We start from the raw sequence: 19,522 nt of genomic DNA, 5'->3' as shown, positions 1-19,522 counted from the left end.
TGCTGGCTGGGGAGTCTGGAAGTTGAAGTCCAAGCAATTTCAAAAGATCCCAAAGTTGAGAAACTCTGGTTTATCCTGAGCATCGCCACCCGGTTCTTTGCACTTTTTAACGGGGCCAAAATGACCCGATCGTTTGCAAAAAAAATAACCATTTCTGTGACTTCATTGCAAGCCAGATGATCAATTTCCCCCTCACCATCATCCTCTTTTAACGACCCGATAATCCCTTGCGGGGTGGAGTCTGGCCAACTGAATGGAACTAGCGGAGTGTTTTACTGGCCGGATGCTTTTCCTGTTGCCAGGGCGGAGTTTTGTTCAGCAGATAATATTCTTATTGTGCCCAGAGAGAAAAACATCTGCCTCTACCTAGGATTGAACTCACAGCCTCCTGATTGTGAGGAGAGAACTCCACTTCTAGGCCACCCCACCACTCAGTTTCCCTCTCTCCATGTGGCCCCCCTCCCCAAATACCCACCCCATAGCAGCCTCATCAAAAGACACACCTCCTGTCAGGTGATCTATTTTTATTGTTATTTCAACGCTAACATTGGTCGGAGAGGGTACGAGAACGGGAAGACAAGTCAAAAACTTTCACTTCTGCCCAAACCTATTTTTTTTTTCTCGCTCCGTCTCGGACATCCGTCCTCGCCGGCAGGTCACGAAATCTCACCCGCCAGTTCATCCTGCCCACCAGGATTTTAAAAATGGCAAACACAGGTAGTCCTCAACTTAACGACTGACCGTTCAAAGTTACGCCGCTGGAAAAAGGATTTTGAATGACCAATCCTCGCACTTAATGACTTAATGCGTGTATTTACGACAATCGACGTGTTCCCAGAGTCACGCGATCTCCCGTTTGCGACAGTCCTGACCAACGAAGTTAAAAGCGAAACCCGGATTTGCTTAACAATGGTGATTCAAAAATTGATTCCGATCGTAGTCGTATGTTTGAGGACTACCTGTCGATTGTTCGGCAGCAAAACCTTCCATGTGGTTGGAAACTCATCCCCCGCCTTCCCCCACCCCCGTCTTAAAGAGTTTTGCAGACCTAGTGGTCAACGCCTTTCATGGTTTGTCTTCCCTTCAACAAACAAGGATTGTCCAAGCTAACCAAACCTGTTGACCATTATTTGGCCGCTGCAAAGCCTGTTCTTCTTCTGCAGCTTCATGGAGAAATCCAGGAAAGATGGATATAAACATAAATATCTATATATATATATATATTTTTCCTGAGTTGGGAGCTAATACTCCAGAACTGGTCTAAGCCATGGGTTTGTTCAGGAGAGGAGAACTAATCTAAAATGCCCGACGGCAGTGAAACTGCAGAAGGTATCTCTACCATCTTTGGTCCATTGTCACCTTCTGCTCTGAAAGGGGAGGACTTCCCATCCTTGTTGGGGTCAAGTTTCTTCCTTAAAAGATTTGGGCTATCCTCCCAAGGGCCACCTCTTGGAAGGACCTCATGGCCGCAAGGAACATGGTTTGACCATCTCTTGGGTAGGAGAACTTCCTTTCTCAGCTGTTCCTTGCTACTGAAGATGGTCCCCGTCGGGCAGATGAACACTTGGTGCCAAGAAAGTCCACCAACCTGGTTGACCGGGTCATCCCATTGGTCCCTAGGGCTTCCCAAAGCAACGAACCCCTTCCAGAACTCGTTGAGGTTCTCCTCAAGTCGTCTTGTCTTCCTGGCCTTCAACCCAGGGCCAAGAGATGGATGGCTGAAAGGTCTTTGGTTACCTCTTGGTAGCCCCAGGAGATGGGTTGTCCCCTTCCTAGGAGACACGGTGGGTGTCCTTTTCTCTCTCCCTCCTGAGGGCAGGAGAAGTCCACCCTCGGCCACCATCCGAGGTGGGGCTAGTTATGGTTGATTTGCAAGAGGGAATTGGTGGTATAGTTCTGGAAGAGAGGCTGCAGGAACATGCCGATGGTACCAAAGACGCAGACAAAAATGAAGATCCACAGGAAGAGGCGGTCGATCACCATCGCCACGTATTTCCAGTCCTCGCTGACCTACAAAGGAGACAACAAATGGGGATTAGCGCCCTCTAGTGGATCTGGCTTGTAAACTGCCTCCTACCGCCCTCTAGTGGTGGCGACGGGTATTGTCTTGGCTTATTGGAGCCAAAAGTAAGACTAAAACTAATGCAATTTTTTTCCCCCACTACCGCACATCAAACATTTCTGCTTAGGGTGCTATTTTTCACGAATGTATTTTTTTTTAAAAAAGAAAGACAAGAAAATGATTTAAGGGTGACTGGATAAATTCCTGCAGGTTTCTTGGCAATATTTTCCGAAAGATTTGGCCACTGTTTTATGCCTAGGACAGGAAGAGAGAAATATCCAAGGTCACCCGGTTGGATTCACGCCTAAAGCAGAACTATAACTCTACCATCGCCCGGTTTCCAAGCCAGCACCTTCACCACGAGACAAACTGGCTCTATAGCTTTTATGCCGCTTACTGGAAACCTTGAATCTCCTAGAATACTGTTTTTCAACCATTGCAACTTTTAAGAGCTGTGAACTTCAGTTCCCAGAATTCCCCAGCCAGCATGCTTTATAATATTTGGACTTCAACTCCCAGAATTCCTCAGCCAGCATGATTTATAATATTTGGTCTCCCAGAATTCCCCAGCCAGCATGTTTTATAATATTTGGACTTCAACTCCCAGAATTCCTCATCCAGCATGCTTTATAATATTTGGACTCCCAGAATTCCCCAGCCAGCATGCTTTATAATCTGTGGACTTCAACTCCCAGAATTCCCCAGCCAGCAAATTTTATAATGTATGGACTTCAACTCCCAGAGTTCCATGCATGAATTGCATGTGGCCGAAGAACTCTGGGAGTTGAAGTCCATCACTCTTGGTAGAGAAACACAGTTCTAGCAGCCTCCGACAAACCCTCAAACGTTTCTCAGAGCAAATGTCCTCATTTTCTGACCTCTCCCTCGGCCGACTTACACTCTGGTCATTGTCTTCGCTCTTCATGTGGTCCGCGATGAAGCGCACCCCGTCGATTGCCTCCTCCAACCCGCAGCAGCAGGCTTCGTGCTCGGGCACCCCTTGGCCCATCCTCTCCCGAAAACCGTTGACCCCCCCATCTGAGCTTTCGGTGAAGGTCCGTCCGCTGCTGCTCCCTGTCCCGAACTTCTTGACGGTGGACGGATTGACGTAGCAGGTGCAGGAGTGGGTCCCTCCTTTCAGGAAGAAGCTGCCCAACGCCCGTTCCTGGCTCTGCCGTTTCTGCCGCAGCTGTTGACGGGCGCAGCTCTGGCGGGGCTGTTTGAGGAAGAGCAAGGTGGGCAGCTTCTCCAGGAAGACCACCTTGACCCAGGGAGGCATGGTGTGGGTGGTGGGAGAACGGTGGTGAACGTTGAGAACGCAGACGCTGGTGACGATGGAGAAGGTGACCAGCACCATGGTGAACATGAGATACTTGCCGACCAAGGGCACATCCAACGAGGTCGGGGGCACGATTTTGGAGATGAGGAGCAGGAAGACGGTGAGGGCCAGAAGAACCGAGATGCAGAGGGTCATCTTCTCGCCGCAGTCGGAGGGCAAGTAGAAGACCAAGATGGCCAAGGAAGTGATCAGAATGCAAGGAATGATGAGGTTGATGGTGTAGAACAGCGGCTTCCGGCGGATGATGAAGTCGTAGGTGATGTCCACGTAGGTCGAGTCGTTGGGGTTCTCGTTGCGGCGTCCCGGCAGAGCGATGATGTCCCACTCGCCGCTGGGAGTGAAGTCATCCAAGCTGGCCACTTCGCTCTTCAGCACCAGGTCGATCTCCGTCCGGTCGTACGTCCACGAGCGGAACTTCATGGTGCAGTTTTGCTGGTCGAAGGGGAAGTGTTTGACTTCGATCTTACAAGCGCTCTTGTAGATGGCCGGCGGGAGCCAGAAGATGCTTCCGTCGTAGGAGACCACCGCGTTGGAGTAGAAGGACACCTCGTACATTCCATCCGCGCTGGAGACGGGAAAGACCAGAAGACGTCAAATTGAGATCAAAGCTGAATTTTTCCACGCGCGCGGTCCTTGACTTAACGACCGTCACGGAGCCCAAAATTTCAACGGCTAAGCGAGATATTTGTTAATTTGAACATCGTCCCATTTTCACCACCGTTCCTGATGCGGTTGTTAAGTTAACCTGGCTTCCCCTTGACCTTTGCTAGAAGGTCGCCAAAGGGGATCACGTGACTCTGGGACACTGCGACCGTCATAAATATGAGTCGGTTGCCAAGCGTCCGGATTTTGATTGTGTGACCACGGGGACCCTACAACGGTCGTATGTGTGAAAAACAGTCACAAATCTTTTTCTTTTTTTTTCAGTGCTGTTACAACTTCGGCCAGTCACTGAATGAATGGTTATAAGTCAAGGACTAGCTGTAATCCAAACTGGAGGAGAAATGAATCCAGGGATCTTTCCTATTGATGCTGTGAAATTGACTAGAAGGCATTCTGAAATTGACTAAGATGGGCTGTAGAATTGACCAGAGGCTCAGGGAAGAATTGCCCCGAAACTCGGGGAAGAATTGCCCCAATCTCTGACAATCAGGGTTTTTTTCTTTAATTAGCACTATGAAATTGACTAGAAGGCATTCTGAAATTGACTCAATTGGGCTGTGGAATTGACCAGAGACTGAGGGAAGAATTGCCTCAATCTCTGACAATCAGAATTTTTTTTCTTTAATTAGCACTATGAAATTGACTAGAAGGCATTCTGAAATTGACTCAATTGGGCTGTGGAATTGACCAGAGACTGAGGGAAGAATTGCCCCAATCTCTGACAATCAGAATTTTTTTTCTTTAATTAGCACTATGAAATTAACTAGAAGGCATTCTGAAATTGACTCAATTGGGCTGTGGAATTGACCAGAGACTGAGGGAAGAATTGCCTCAATCTCTGACAATCAGTATTTTTTTTCTTTAATTAGCACTATGAAATTGACTAGAAGGCATTCTGAAATTGACTCAATTGGGCTGTGGAATTGACCAGAGACTGAGGGAAGAATTGCCTCAATCTCTGACAATCAGAATTTTTTTTCTTTAATTAGCACTATGAAATTAACTAGAAGGCATTCTGAAATTGACTCAATTGGGCTGTGGAATTGACCAGAGACTGAGGGAAGAATTGCCCCAATCTCTGACAATCAGTATTTTTTTTCTTTAATTAGCACTATGAAATTGACTAGGAGAGATTTGGAAATTGATTCATTTGGCCGTGGAATTGAAAATCCATTTTTTTCTCCTTCAAATAAGCGAGGATGATAGAGAGAGACACACCTCCCTCTTCTCACTGACTTGGCACACAACCCTTGTTGACCCAACACCGCCCCAGTTAGAAGGCTACTCCCGTGGGAAATCTGAGTTCCGAGCAACTCCCGGTTTAGGCGCGACCGTTCTGGGTTACCTACTTGTTGTAAAGCACCACATCCGGTAGCCAGATGTGTTTGGAAGGCAGCCGCACCTTCTTCATGTCATCAAACTCTTCGGGGTTCCACGTCAGGCGGTAATCTTCCCATTCCTGTTAGGGAGGGAGACCGGGAGAACCATATTCCGAGGACAATCACTCAAGTTAGCTATGGATCCCACCTACCAAAACCCATCTCGTTTTTCTTGGGTTTGGGGATCCCTTCCTTAAAATTGGCTCGGACGGCTTAGATGACCTAGAACAGGGGTCTCCAACCTTGGTCCCTTTTAAGACTTGTGGACTTCAACTCCCAGAGTCCCTCAGCCAGCAAAGCTGACTGAGCTGAGGAACTCTGGGAGTTGAAGTCCAACAAGTCTTCAAGGGACCAAGGTTGGAGACCCCTGACCTAGAAGACCTTCTGAACGTCCATGGAGGTTCAACAATGGAAGACGTGTCCTCTGGAGAGCCTCTCCTTCCTGGAGAAGAAGCTCCAACCGGAAAAGATCCCTCATTGGAATTCTGCCGCGTGGATCCCGCCATTAACCGAGGGGTTAGTCTAGATGGCCTCCAGATTCCTCCCTCCCCCCCCCTTCATGCCTCTCTGGCCCTTCAGCATCCTTGATCGTTCGGTGCAATCTGTTCACCCAACCCTTAGAGGTACGTCTGTCTGCACGAACCCGGAATAGGAGGAAACGCGGCTTACCTGGGTTAGCCATACATTCGTAGTCATGATCTGTTCTCGTTCGTGCTACAAGTAGAAATGGGAGGGAGGAGAGCAAAGAACCCCCCCCCCCAAAAAGAAAGCAAGAGTGAATAGACATGGTCTAGGCAGAATCCAAACCCCTGGTCAGTTTCCCCCCTCCCCAAACCCAGCAGGTATGAAAGGCAGCTGGGTGACTTTGGGCCAATCACTAGGAGACGGTGAGTTCTAGTCCCGCCTTAGGCATGAAAATCAGCTGGGTGACTTTGGACCAATCACTAGGAGACGGTGAGTTCTAGTCCCGCCTTAGGCATGAAAATCAGCTGGGTGACTTTGGACCAATCACTATGAGACGTTGAGTTCTAGTCCCGCCTTAGGCATGAAAGTCAACGATGACTTCGAGCCAATCACCAGGAGACAATGAGTTCTAGTCCCTCCTTAGGCGTGAAAGCCGGCTGGGTGGCTTTGCGCCAATCACTAGGAGACGTTGAGTTTTAGTCCCGTCTTAGGTGTGAAAGCCGGCTGGGTGACTTTGGGCCAATCACCAGGAGACAGCGAGTTCTAGTCCTGCCTTAGGCATGAAAGTCAACTTTGGGCCAATCACCAGGAGACGGCGAGTTCTAGTCCCGCCTTAGGCTTGAAACCCAGCTGGGTGACTTTGAGCCAGTTTCTCTCTCTCTCAGCCTAACCCACCTCACAGGGTTGTTGTCGTGAGGAAAATAGGGGGAGGAAGAACTCTTAGGCATGGTCGCAGCCTTGACTTCTTTATTAAAGATTAAAAAAAAAACCTGGGGTATTGAAGAAATAAACCAAATACAATACCACGCTGATCAGCTGAGCCAGCGAGACCATCAACTGCACCGTGACCAACTCGGAGCCGTTGGTGGCTGGACGGATGAGTTTGTTGTACCGCGACGGATCCAGGAGGTGTTCCACCAACCGTTCCTCCGTGTCAGTCCCCAGACCCCCTGGAAGAAAACGGGGGTCTTGTTAGAAGCCCGTTGAAATCTGCCGCCTTCTCGCGGATTGCGGCTCTCCAAAACCGGAGCACGCGGGCAGGATTAGAACTCGGCTTTTCGTATCAAATCTCTCCGGTTTTTTTTAATTTTTATTATATTTTTTTTGGCTTGGGGCCTCCTTGTTCCTTCTCTGCCCACTGTTGTGACACTCCCGGCCCAAGTAGGTAGTAGGAAACTCAGTCAGTGTAAAAACAAACAAACTTTATTAGCGCAGCTGAGAATTAACTCATTCTCAGTGTAGTCCAAACTAAATGAAAGCAAATTCCTCCCAACACAAATTCCTCAGTCCTATCACCAAACTTGCTCCAATTAGGCAAACTGCCAAAGGCCTTTCTTGGCAAACGTTCAAAAGACACCGAGACAAAACAAAGGCAACAAGATGAAACGATCAACGTTGTTTTCCAGCAAAGAGCCCAAATGCCATTGCTGGTCTTTTAAGCCTTATGGGAGGAGCCAATCATCTCTTGGTCTTACTCCCGAGTTGTCCTCTTTGCTTGAGCTGCTCTTGCCTTCTGGCAGCTCTTCTCATGCGGGCATTAGGAACAGGCTCCTCCTGTTCCTCTGCCTCACTACTGTCACAAAAATATGTACTCAGATGACACGCTGTCTAACGAAAGGTGAAAACGTTTGTATTAAAAGAAAATAAAAACTTTATAAACAAACAAACAAAAGAAAATGGTTGTCCGGTCCGTTTTTAAAAACCTCCCGGTTTTCCTCCCAGCACTAAACTTTGTGAACCGTGAATAAAGAAGAACAGAGCTGGAAGGGGCCTTAGAGGTCATCTAGTCCAACCCCCCCCCGGCCAACCATTTCAGACAATCTCATCCTGAAAACCTCCGGTATTTGGAGGACCTACGATTTCTGGTGGCAAGCTGTTCCACTGGTTTAATTGTCCTCACTGTCAGGAAATTTCTCCTTCATTCCAGGTTGCTTCTCTCCTTGATTGGTTTCCATCCGTCGCTTCTCGTCCTGCCTTCTGGTGCTTTGGCGAAGAGGTTGACCTCTGTTTTCTTTGGGGCAGCAGCCCCCTCAAATATTGGAAGACTGCCATCTTATACCCCCCCCCAGCCCTTCTCTTAGTTAGACGTGACATTTCAGAACAAATGACTGTCCAATCGCTTCTTAAAAAGCTCCAGTGATGCTACACCCTCAATTCTGGACCAAAAAAAATAGCATCCTGAATCTTTTAACGGTACAGAAGGTCCCCAAGAACACCTTTGTTCCTCCTTTCATTTCCAGCCTGGGAACTCTTTTTTTAATCCTTGATTTATTACCCATTAAATGTATAGGCGCTGCGGCTGCCCCGCCTCTGGCTGCCGGAGTGATCCTGGGCAGCTGTTGGAAGGTAGACTGCCTCGGAGGCTGGAGGCTTCATTAACCTTGTCAGTGAAGAGTCTTGACAGAATCAGGCCAGAGCCGAAATTCCCTTCCCCAAAAATAGCTGCCTGAAATACTACTGGGAAGCAAGAGGACGGTTCATTTAGATTCTCCGGCAATCCGATTGTGATCTCTTTGGTATTCCCCAATGGCCAGTGTGAGTAATCTCTCCGTCTCTCTCTCTCTTCCCCCCCCCCCGCCTTCCTCTCCTTCTCTTTTTCTTTCTTTCTGTCTCTCTCTCTTTCTGTCCCTCTCTTTTTCTCTGTCTTTGTCTTTCTCTTTCATTCTCTCTCTCCCTCTCTCCCTCCCTCCCTCTCTTTCTCTGTCTTTCTGTCTCTCTCCCTCTCCCTCTCCCTCTCTCTTTTTCTGTCCCTCTCTCTCTTTCTTTCTCTCTCTCTCTTCCTCTCTCTGTCTCTCTCTTTCTTTCTCTCTCTCCCTGTCTCCCTCCCACTCGCTCTCTTTTTCTGTCTTTCTTTCTGTCTTTCTCTTTCTCTTCCTCTCTTTCTGTTTCTTTCTCTTTCTCTCCCCTTCCTCTCCCTCTCTTTTCTGTCTTTCTTTCTGTCTCTGTCTCTCTCTCTCTTTCTGTCTTTCTCTTTCTGTCCCTCTCCTCTTTCTCTCTCTCTTTCTGCCTTTCTCTTCCTCTCTCTCTTTCTGCCTTTCTCTTTCTGTCTCTCTTTCTCTCTCCCTCTCTCTCTTTCTGTCTTTCTTTCTGTCTCTCTCTCTCTTTCTCTTCCTCTCTTTTTCTCTTTCTATTTCAGTTTCTTTCTCTCTTTCTCCCCGCTCCCTTCCCCCCTTCTTCCTTCTCCCTCCCTCCCTCTCTCTCTCTCTCTCTTTCTTTCTCTCGTGTTTGCCAAAAGAAAGTGGTCGGCTGGCGTCATTCGAATTTCAGGAAAGAATGCCGAGAAATCCATCCAAAATCTCCATTTTTGCCTATAGCCCTGAGGAGCCTCTTGGCCTGAAGAAATCTGCCTGCATAACAGCCGCAAAAACCAACAACTGAGTTTTTTGGTCTTTTCCAAGACAGGAAACATTAAAAAAAATCCACTGAAATGAAAACCTTGGGAGTGAATTTCTGGGTTGTGTGAAACCCACTGGAACCAAACCTGAGCATCTCTTTGGTCCTGTTTGGGTTGTATCAACGCAAAGGAGGAAACTGAGGAAAAGGGATGAGAAGGACAAGGAGAGAGAGAGAGAGAGTGAGGGGCTTGTGGGGGGCTTAGGAGGAAGAGTCTAAAAAAACTGGGCCTGTTTAGCTAAATGGAAGAAGAGGAACCAGTTTGAAGCAAGCGAGAAATAAGATTTTTTGTTACTGGGAGGGCTGGGAAGCCGCTGGACAACAAACTGGTTGCTGGGATTGTGCGACTCTATCCCTGAAGGGTTTTCAGCAACGGTTAGACAGCCGTTTGCCTGTGGATTGTCATTTGCGGGCTGGACTAGAAGACCTCCAGGGTCCCTTAAGGTTGTCGTGTCCGACTGTAAGGATTCTCCACGATTCTACGAAACATCAAAGAAAGGGGAATTCCTGTCTGAACTGGTTCAAATGATGCGGTTCTCTCTCTCTCTCTCTCTCTTTTTTAATCTTCTACATCATATATTTCTTTCCCCCCCCCAAAAAAAAATATTGTTTCCTGTCCTAGCCGAAGCTGTTTTCTTTTCTAACTCCACCGATTTGAAACAAGAAGAGAGATTACCTTTCCAGAAAGGGTGGTGCTACAAAGCCCATCGTTCACATCATGGACATCGGAGTCCAAGCTGCTCCCCCACCCACCCACCCCGTTGGATGAACTCTCGCCTGGGGCAGAAAGACGGCAGGGAGACCCCCCTCCCCAGGAACGAGGAGAAGACCTCAAGGGTCCCTTAAGGACTAGCAGTGTGATGGGATGGATGGCCAGAAAGCCAGAACGATCTCCGGGCAGCTAAAAAGATGCGATCTGTTTAAGGAAGATCCACGGGAGGGATTCCTACATTGCTGGGATCTGTTTTGGGGGAAGCTGACGACCAGAAGATGTTTTTCCTTGGATCCTTCTAGTTATTTTCCCTCTCAAAGAGACCGGTTTTCCCCCCCTCGTGCTGTCAATCTGCGGAACGCCTAATTCTGACCGTGCTGTCTAAGTCTATCTATCTATCTATCTATTTATTTATTTGTTTGTTTGTTTGTTTATTTATTTATTTATTTATTATTTTGTCACAATATTATATATAAACACATATAATGAAAGAAAACAATAGGACAGGAACGGTAAGCACTTTTGTGCACTTATGCACGCCCCTTATAGTCTTATTTACCCATGTAGTACGGCTGTAGTAATTCTATTCTATTCTATTCTATTCTATTCTATTCTATTCTATTCTATTCTATTCTATTCTCTATTCTATTCTCATAAATTGTAAATTCTACTCTATTACATTCCATTTTCTCTTCTCTTCCCTTCCCTTCCCCTCCTCTATTGTCTATTATTCTATTCTATTCCATTCAATTCTTTTCTATTTTCTATTTTATTCTATTCTCGTATTATCAATTCTACTTTATTCCATTCCATTTTCTCTTCTCTTCCCCTCTTCTATTGTCTACTACTCTACTCTATTCTATTATTCTATTCTATTCTATTCTATTCTATTCTATTCTATTCTATTCTATTCTATTCTATTCCTTCATTCCATTATTCTATTCTATTCTATTCTATTCTATTCTATTCCTTCATTCCATTATTCTATTCTATTTTATTCTATTCTATGATGAACGTATCTTTTCTTTTATGTAAGAGCATATGCACCAAGACAAATTCCTTGTGTGTCCAATCACACTTGGCCAATAAAATTCTATTCTATTCTATTCTATTCTATTCTATTCTATTCTATTCTATTCTATTCTATTCCTTCATTCTATTCTATTCTATTCTATTCTATTCTATGCTATTCCTTCATTCCATTATTCTATTCTATTCTATTCTATTCTAAAAAAAAAATTAGGAGTCCTGATATGGCCTTCCCATCTCAAACCCCAGGGAGAAGGGCCTAGTGGCCAGAATCCTATGCAACCTTGAGTTAATAGAGTCACTGGGAGCCCACTAACAATAGCCATTCTTTTCTCCACTGCTCGGAGGCGAGAACGACCAGGCCCTCATCCCATTTCAAACAAAGCCTTGGATTTACAGGGACGAAAGGTGTGGGGGTGGGTGGGTACCGAAAACCCGTGCACTTACTTCTCAGCATCCCCAGGAGGCAGAGGCAGGCGAGGAGAGACATGGACGCTGGGTTCATCGTCTACTTTCGGGAAGGAGCATTCCTTCCGCCCCGCTCCCACCAAACTTCCCTTTTTCACCCCTTGTGGGGCAGGGGGGAGCTCCTTCAGCAGCCAGGCTCCAGTAAAGCTGGGGGGGGGGGAGGTGGGTGGAAGGCAGGGAAAGGGGGCGTCTCCAAGTTGGGTGGCTGGGGGCGTCGCCCTTTGCAGTCTTTGCCCCCCTACCCGCTTCAAAAGATGGGCTCTTCCGGCCGCGCCGCTGTCCGTGGTGCTGAAATACAAGCGGCTCGCCTACTGCGCTCTCCGTGGTGCTGAAATAGCTCTGGGCCAGCTGCTCTTCCTCGTCCACCCCCTTCTCCTTTTCTTTTTCCTCCTCCTCCTCCTCCTCCTCTTCTTCTTCCTCCTTTTCTTCTTCCTCCTTTTCTTCTTCTTCCTCTTCTTCTTCCTCCTCCTCCTCCTTTTCTTCTTCTTCCTCCTTCTCCTTTTCTTCTTCCTCCTCCTCCTCCTCCTCCTTCTCCTCCTCCTTCACCCCAATGCACAGAAAAAAAAACGGGAGGCCGAGCCGCTGTTCCTTGGACCCGCCGGTGCTTCTGGCTCTCTACATTAAGTATCCTCCCCAAGGCCTTGGCATCACCGCCTCCGTTTGACGCAGCAAGGAAGATGCCATCCCATTGGCGCCGGAAAGGGGTGGGTGGGGGTGGGTAGGGTGGGGGAACAGCTCCTTCTGCTGGCTTGCGGCAGGCCCAGTTGGCTTCTCCCAAAGAGCTGGCTGTCCTCTCCTGCCATCGGGGTGGGGGGGTGGGGGGAGAGGGAATGCATCAGGGATCTGGGGGGGTGGGGGCTCCCTTGTGGATCCGGGATTGTGGGAGTGGAGTGTAATCTCAGGGGAGGAATGGGTGTCTTGAATCAGTCGGATAATTACATCCCATTTGTTCGAAGGCCGAAGGGCAAATCAGAAAGAAGACATCGGCGGTTCCGCCGTGATGCTTTATGTAGAAGTTTTGCTCTCTCTTTCTTGATGAGCGGCGGTCCTGGGTTCGAGAGAAGACAAAAGGAGCCAAACGAGGCTCTCAGAGGGAGGGAGGGAGGGAGGGAGGGAGGGAGGGAGGGAGGGAAGGGGAGGCACATCAGGCGCCCTCCATTTTAGTGTTTGGGACTACAGCTCTCACGATCCCTCATCGGCTGTGCTGTATAGGGTTGGAGGCACATCCTAAGCCTTTGGGGTGGGGGGACCCTAGGTAACTTTGAATGAATTGGGGTGTGTGTGTGTGAAAGGAAAGAGTCACACTGCCCACCTTTGGAGCTCTTTTGCTGATTATTTGGAGAGCTGATTTTTCATGCGCTGTTCGCCAATACCTAGAAATCTCAATGCAGACTTTTCTAGATATGTGCTAGTCGTTCCCGACTCTAGGGGGCGGTGCTCATCTCCGTTTCAAAGCCGAAGAGCCAGCGCTGTCCGAAGACCTCTCCGTGGACATGTGGCCGGCATGACTCAATGCCAAAGGCGCACGGAACGCTCTTCCCTTCCCACCAAAGGTGGTCCCTATTTTTCTACTTGCATTTTTTTACCTGCTTTCGAACTGCTAGGTTGGCAGAAGCTGGGACAAGTCATGGGAGCTCACCCCGTTACGCGGCACTTGGGATTCAAACTGCCGACCTTTCCATCGACAAGCTCAGCGCCTTAAGCCGCTGAGCCATTGCATCCCTTTCTAGATATAAGAAGCATCAAATAGATTTAAATGTCGGCACTGATGTGTAACTGTTTGTGTGCAGAGGAGCATGCCACGGGAAGGAAGGCAGCTGGCATTTTTGCTCTTCCTTTTTACACGGAAACCCCCAAAGGGTTGTGTTGTGTAACACACGGATCCTGTGGACATTCCTTCTTCTTGACTGTCCTATTTTAATTTTTGATCCATCAACGTTGGACGACCTTCAGAGATACCACCCTGCCAACAAAAGTGCGTCTAGTCAAGGCTATGGTTTTCCCAGTTGCAATGGATGGCTGTGAAAGTTGGACCATAAGGAAGGCTGAGTGCCAAAGAATGGAGGCCTTTGAACTCTGGTGCTGGAGAAGACTCCTGCGAGTCCCTTGGACTGCGAGGCCATCCAACCGGTCAGTCCTAGAGGAGATCAACCCTGACTGCTCTTTAGAAGGCCAGATCCTGAAGAGGAAACTCAAATCCTTTGGCCACCTAAGGAGAAGGAAGGACTCCCTGGAGAAGAGACCTATTGCTGGGAACGATGGAAGGCAAAAGAAGAAAGGAACGACAGAGAACGAGGTGGATGGATGGAGTCACTGAAGCAGTTGGTGTGAGATTAAAAGGACTCCACAGGATGGTAGAGGACAGGAAGGCCTGGAGGAATGTTGTCCAGGGGGTCACAATGGGTCGAACATGACTTTGCAACTAACAACAACAAACTCTTCCCACTTATGGCTATATCCATGTTGCCTGTATCTTTACAACTTATATTGTTTTTATTGTTTCCTGGTATGGTTTGATTGCTTATTAGTATCCTTGACTATCACTAAGTGTTGTATCTTATGATTCTCGATGAATATATTTTATTTTTTTATGTACACTGAAGAGCGTATGCACCAAAGACAAACTCCTTGTGTATCCAATCACACTTGGCCAATAAACTATACTATTCTATTCTATTCTATTCTATTCTATTCTATTCTATTCTATTCTATTCCATTCCATTCTATTCCATTCCATTCCATTCTATTTATTATATTCCACATTTTCCTTTCTGTTCTGTTCTGTTCTATTCATTCTTAATTCAATTCAATTCAATTCTATTCTATTCATTCTTAATTCTATTCTATTCTGTTCTATTCTGTTCTGTTCTGTTGTTCTATTCCATTCATTCATTCTCTATTCTATTCTATTCTATTCTATTCTATTCTATTCTATTCTATTCATTCTTAATGCTGTTCTGTTCTATTCTATTAATTTTTAATTCTGTTCTGTTCTATTCTATTCTTTTCTATTCTATTCTATTCATTCTTAATTCTATTCTATTCTATTCTATTAATTTTTAATTCTATTCTGTTCTGTTCTATTCTATTCTATTCTATACTATTCTATTCATTCTTAATTCTGTTCTGTTCTATTCTATTAATTTTTAATTCTATTCTGTTCTATTCTATTCTATTCATTCTTAATTCTATTCTATTCTATTAATTTTTAATTCTATTCTGTTCTGCTCTTTTCTATTCTATTCTATACTATTCTATTCATTCTTAATTCTATTCTGTTTTATTCTATGCTATTCCATTCTATTCATTCTTAATTCTGTTCTGTTCTGTTCTAAAAATTAAAATATGGCTGTTCCTTCTCATCGCTGCCTTTCATTTTCCTGGCAGAGAGTGTTCCGGGTCATCCCAGCAAGCCTTCGTCTTCCTGGGCAGATGGGTGAGGTTTTATTTTATTTTATTTTTCTAAATAAAACTTGGAGGCTGCCTCATAAAATGACTCCTGCTTTTCAAGAGCATCCCTGCGGTTGTGTGTCGGCGGAGCGAAGATATTCAATATAGGAAACGTGACTTGCTATGGCTTGTGCGAGGAGGATGCTCTTCAATCGCCCTTTGCCAGAAAGGTCTGGCCGATCGTGCGCAGATCTGGAGAGCATTGAAAATCCCCCCCCTCTCTTTTTTAAAAAAAATTTTCTCTTTTCCCCTGGAACCACATCGCCGGCAGACAAAACAGTTCAACTTAAAAGCATTTTTAGTCTCTCTAGTGAGAGGCAAAGCTGCTGAAGGGGAAAAGCCATTTACAGAGTGTCCTTAAAATGGTTCAAAAGAGAAGATTTTTTGCTGAATGCCCCTTTGTCTGAAGGGGTGTAGGGTTTCCTGCCTAAGCAGGGGGTTGGACTAGAAGACCTCCAAGGTCCCTTCCAACATTCTATTCTCTATTCTATTCTCTGTTCTATTTTCTGTTCTATTCTGTTCTATTCTATTCTATTCTATTCTATTCTCGTCAATTGTCAATCCTACTCTATTCCTATTCCATTTACTCTTCTCTTCTCTTCTCTTCTCTTCTCTTCCCCTCCCCTTCCCTCCCTCCTCTATCATTCTACTCTACTCTACTCTCTATTCTATTCTATTCTATTCTATTCTATTCTATTCTATTCTATTCTATTCCATTCCATTCCATTCCCTACCCTACCCTACCCTATCCTATCCTAACCTATTCTCTCTTCTCTTCTTGTAAATTGTCAATTCTACTCCATTCCATTCCATTTTCTCATCTCTTCCCCTCCGCTTCCCCTCCCCTCCTCTCCTCTATTGTCTATTATTCTACTCTACTCTACTCTTTATTCTATTCTGTTCTATTTTATTCTAATCTTTTTTTTTTTAAGCAGATGTGGTAGAATTAACCTTGAGGTTCAGGCCTCAGAGTTTTATTTTTGTTTTTCAAGATTTGTTTGTTTGTTTAGTCAAGCCTTCTCAAATCCAGGGGTGATTTGATTTGGGTGACCAAAGTGGTACAATCAATTACAATTAAACAATGACAGCTGGCCTTCAGAAATCGTGGGCACTCCATCACTGGAGATCGGGATCATATTATCCTATATGGTGGACATGTCCAGAAGGGAGAAATTATTGGGTAAAAATTCAAAGATGGCTAGAGAAAATGATACAACAACATATTGATTTAAAACCTGAACTTAAAACCTGTTCCTGTTGGGTATCTTACCGGAGAAATATAGTAAAGAAAACGTATCTTTGATTATACACGTAATAACTGCAGCGAGGATTGTATTTGCACAAAATCGGAAAGCAGAAAAAATCCCTACAGAAGGGAGAGGTTATTAAGAAAATATTGCAATGTGCAGAAATGAATAGATTTGACATTGGCAATGAAAGGAAAGGAAGAATCGGAGCACTGCAGGCTAGGGGGGCAATTTTATCAATGGACAGAGATCAGATACAAATAAAAAATCAATATAAATGTAAGAAAATTGGGGGAAATGTTGTAATAAATTAAATTAAAATGTGAAAGCAAGGTAGAAATGTAGCAAGAAAATGATGGTTAAATGAGGAATATGAGGGCAGAAAAATGTGTACTCCGATGACACACCGAAAAATGAATGGTGTATCGTTTGTTGAAAAAATATAAATAAAAAACTTTTTTAAAAAAATATATCTGTAAATATTAATATAACCAGGATAATCATGATCCTATCTACGTCTACGAGCATCATGGATTCCTCCATGTACTAAAAAAGCTGTCCATTTTAGATCTTACTTATCGCAAGATCTAAAATGGACAGCTAACATCAAAAGCATCATTAAAAAAGGACAACAAAGAATGTTCTTTCTGCGCCAACTCAGGAAGCTCAAACTGCCCAAGGAGCTGCTGATTCAGTTCTACAGAGGAATTATTGAGTCTGTCATTTGCACCTCTATAACTGTCTGGTTCGGTTCTGCAACCCAACAAGAAAAACACAGACTTCAGAGGATCATTAGAACTGCAGAAAAAACAATTGCTACCAACCTGCCTTCCACTGAGGACCTGTATACTGCACGAATCAAGAAGAGGGCCGTGAAAATATTTGCAGATCCCTCGCATCCTGGACATAAACTGTTTCAACTCCTACCCTCAAAACGACGCTATAGAGCACTGCACACCAGAACAACTAGACACAAGAACAGTTTTTCCCCGAAGGCCATCACTCTGCTAAACAAATAATTCCATCAACACTGCCAAACTATTTACTGAATCTGCACTACTATTAATCTTCTCATAGTTTCCATCACCAATCTCTTTCCACTTATGACTCTATGACTGTAACTTTGTTGCTGGCAATCCTTATGATTTATATTGATATATTGACCATCAATTGTGTTGTAAATGTTGTACCTTGATGAAGGTATCTTTTCCTTTATGTACACTGAGAGCATATGCAGCAAAGACAAATTCCTTGTGTGTCCAATCACACTTGGCCAATAAAAATTCTATTCTATTCTATTCTATTCTATTCTATTCTATTCTATTCTATTCTATTCTATTCTATTCTATTCTATTCTAAAAAGGAAGCCATTTATATTCAATTCAGACTTTAAGCTTTTCACACTTTTTCTTCTTTTACAGGCTTGCATCTGACAAGCTGGCTCAGAAAGGGCATTGCCCAGGAGAGTCGCTAAGAACTCGTCAAGATTAATACTTACAAAAAGCCCAAAGGGGGGATTGTTTGATGAGGTTTGGAGGTTTTTAAAAAAAGGTCCCCGGGGTGGGGTGAGGGGGGCTGAAGGGTTAGCCCCACCCCTCAAAAAAAAGGTGTCGCCCCCAGCTGTTGCAACACATTGTGTCCACCTGAAAAAGCCAAAGGTTGTAGTTTTCTCCGCACCCCCTCCCCTTTTTTTAAAAAAAGTAAGCTTTTTTTAATTTTTAAGTATGTGTAAATATTAAATACATGAACTGTGTGGCATCTGGGCGTCATTCGTTTTGGTCCCAAATAATAGTAATGTGATTAACAAATTTGATAGCTATAATTACATTAATTAGTTAGAACAATTAACCAGTGGAACTACTTGCCTCCAGAAGTTGTGAATGCTCCAACACTGGAAGTTTTAAAGAAGATGCTAGATAACCATTTGTCTGAAGTGGTGTAGGGTATCCTGCCTAAGCAGGGGGTTGGACTAGAAGACCTCCAAGGTCCCTTCCAACATTCTATTCTATTCTATTCTATTCTTTTTTATTTTATTTTCCATTCTGTATTCTATTTTATTTTTATATCTATTCTATTCTGTATTCTATTTTATTTTTATATATATTCTATCCTCTCCTATTATTCTATTTCATTCTATGTTCTATTCTGTATTCTATTTTATTTTTTATATATATTTTGTTGCATTTGGTATTCTATTTTATTTCTATATATATTCTATTCTATTCTGTATTCTATTTTATTTTTTATATATTTTGTTCCATTCTGTTTTCTTTTCTTTTCTTTTCTTTTCTTTTCTATTCTATTCTATTCTATTCTATTCTCCTTGCCACGCACAATTTGTCACGTTTATGCAACTGCCTGTCTGGGGCTCTGGAGCAGTGTCCCATAAAGCTAAAATACAGTTCGCTGCCACGTTGTGATCTTATGCGTTGTGTTATGTTTTGCATACTTGAATTTTAAAGAATGGGATTCCCTGGTTGCAGCCTACAATCCGTCCAACATCCGCTGCAAATTATTGGGCTCCTCCACCATCCATCCCCATCCCCACCAGTCTTAAATCTATAGGATGTAGAAAAATCCTGTTCCCAGTCAACACAATGTCTAATCTCAGCCCAATTATGCATTTTTTTAAAAAAATCTACAAATATTTCAGCAGTTCATGAGATAATAGAGCCACAGTTCCTCCTCCAAGCTGAACAAAATCCAGCTTTTTCCTCTCTCATCCGGCAGGGGCCGCTGAAATAAAACGAGCGAGGCCCTTCTTTCCTCGAGGAGAGCCAACTCTCTCTATGCGTCGGGCAACGCCGCTCTACCTTTCCGACGTTCCTAGACTTTTAAGGGGGAAAAGGGAGGTGGCCTCTATGGTCGACAAGATGGCGCCCGCTCTTCCGGAACCAGGACCGGAAGCGACGGTTTCCATGCCGACGGAGTCCGCGTTTGAGGCCTAGTCGGGGCTTTTCACTCCCACCGTCTTAATCCGGGGCTCCGCCTCTTCCTCCTCCTTCCTCGGGTCCGGGGCTGCGCGCGCCGCCCGGCTGTGGGCGCGGCGTGCGGCGTGGCGTCATTTCCGGCTGCGGGCCCTTCCCGGCCGCCATC

At 45.1% G+C, this 19,522-nt stretch overlaps 1 protein-coding gene across 1 annotated transcript; it reads right to left on the bottom strand.

The window, feature by feature from the left end:
- Positions 1-547: 547 nt before the first annotated feature.
- On the bottom strand, positions 548-19,346 carry CHRNB2 (cholinergic receptor nicotinic beta 2 subunit). The gene is made up of 7 exons (XM_058160732.1): positions 19,240-19,346; positions 17,846-17,919; positions 6,932-7,095; positions 6,113-6,157; positions 5,414-5,523; positions 2,961-3,966; positions 548-2,010 (listed from the first exon to the last, which is right to left on the bottom strand). Exons 1-7 carry the CDS (start codon positions 19,344-19,346, stop codon positions 1,855-1,857), a joined length of 1,662 nt encoding a protein of 553 aa, XP_058016715.1. The 3' UTR covers positions 548-1,854.
- Between the last annotated feature and the right edge of the window lie 176 nt (positions 19,347-19,522).

Source organism: Ahaetulla prasina, chromosome 17 (genome assembly GCF_028640845.1).
Source record: "Ahaetulla prasina isolate Xishuangbanna chromosome 17, ASM2864084v1, whole genome shotgun sequence".
NCBI classification, from domain to species: domain Eukaryota; kingdom Metazoa; phylum Chordata; class Lepidosauria; order Squamata; family Colubridae; genus Ahaetulla; species Ahaetulla prasina.
The sequence above is the reverse complement of the archived record's forward strand: the minus strand, read 5'-3'. Positions and strand labels throughout refer to the sequence as shown.

Bases quoted from the DNA above. Each gene is read 5' to 3' on its own strand.
- CHRNB2 (XM_058160732.1), bottom strand. From the start codon at position 19,346: ATGGAAACCGTCGCTTCCGGTCCTGGTTCCGGAAGAGCGGGCGCCATC. The intron at 7,096-17,845 runs GTAAAAGAAGAA...GCTTCTAACAAG, and splicing joins AGCTTGTCAGATGCAAGCCT to ACCCCCGTTTTCTTCCAGGG. The intron at 6,158-6,931 runs GTATTGTATTTG...TTCTACTTGTAG, and splicing joins TGGCTCAGCTGATCAGCGTG to CACGAACGAGAACAGATCAT.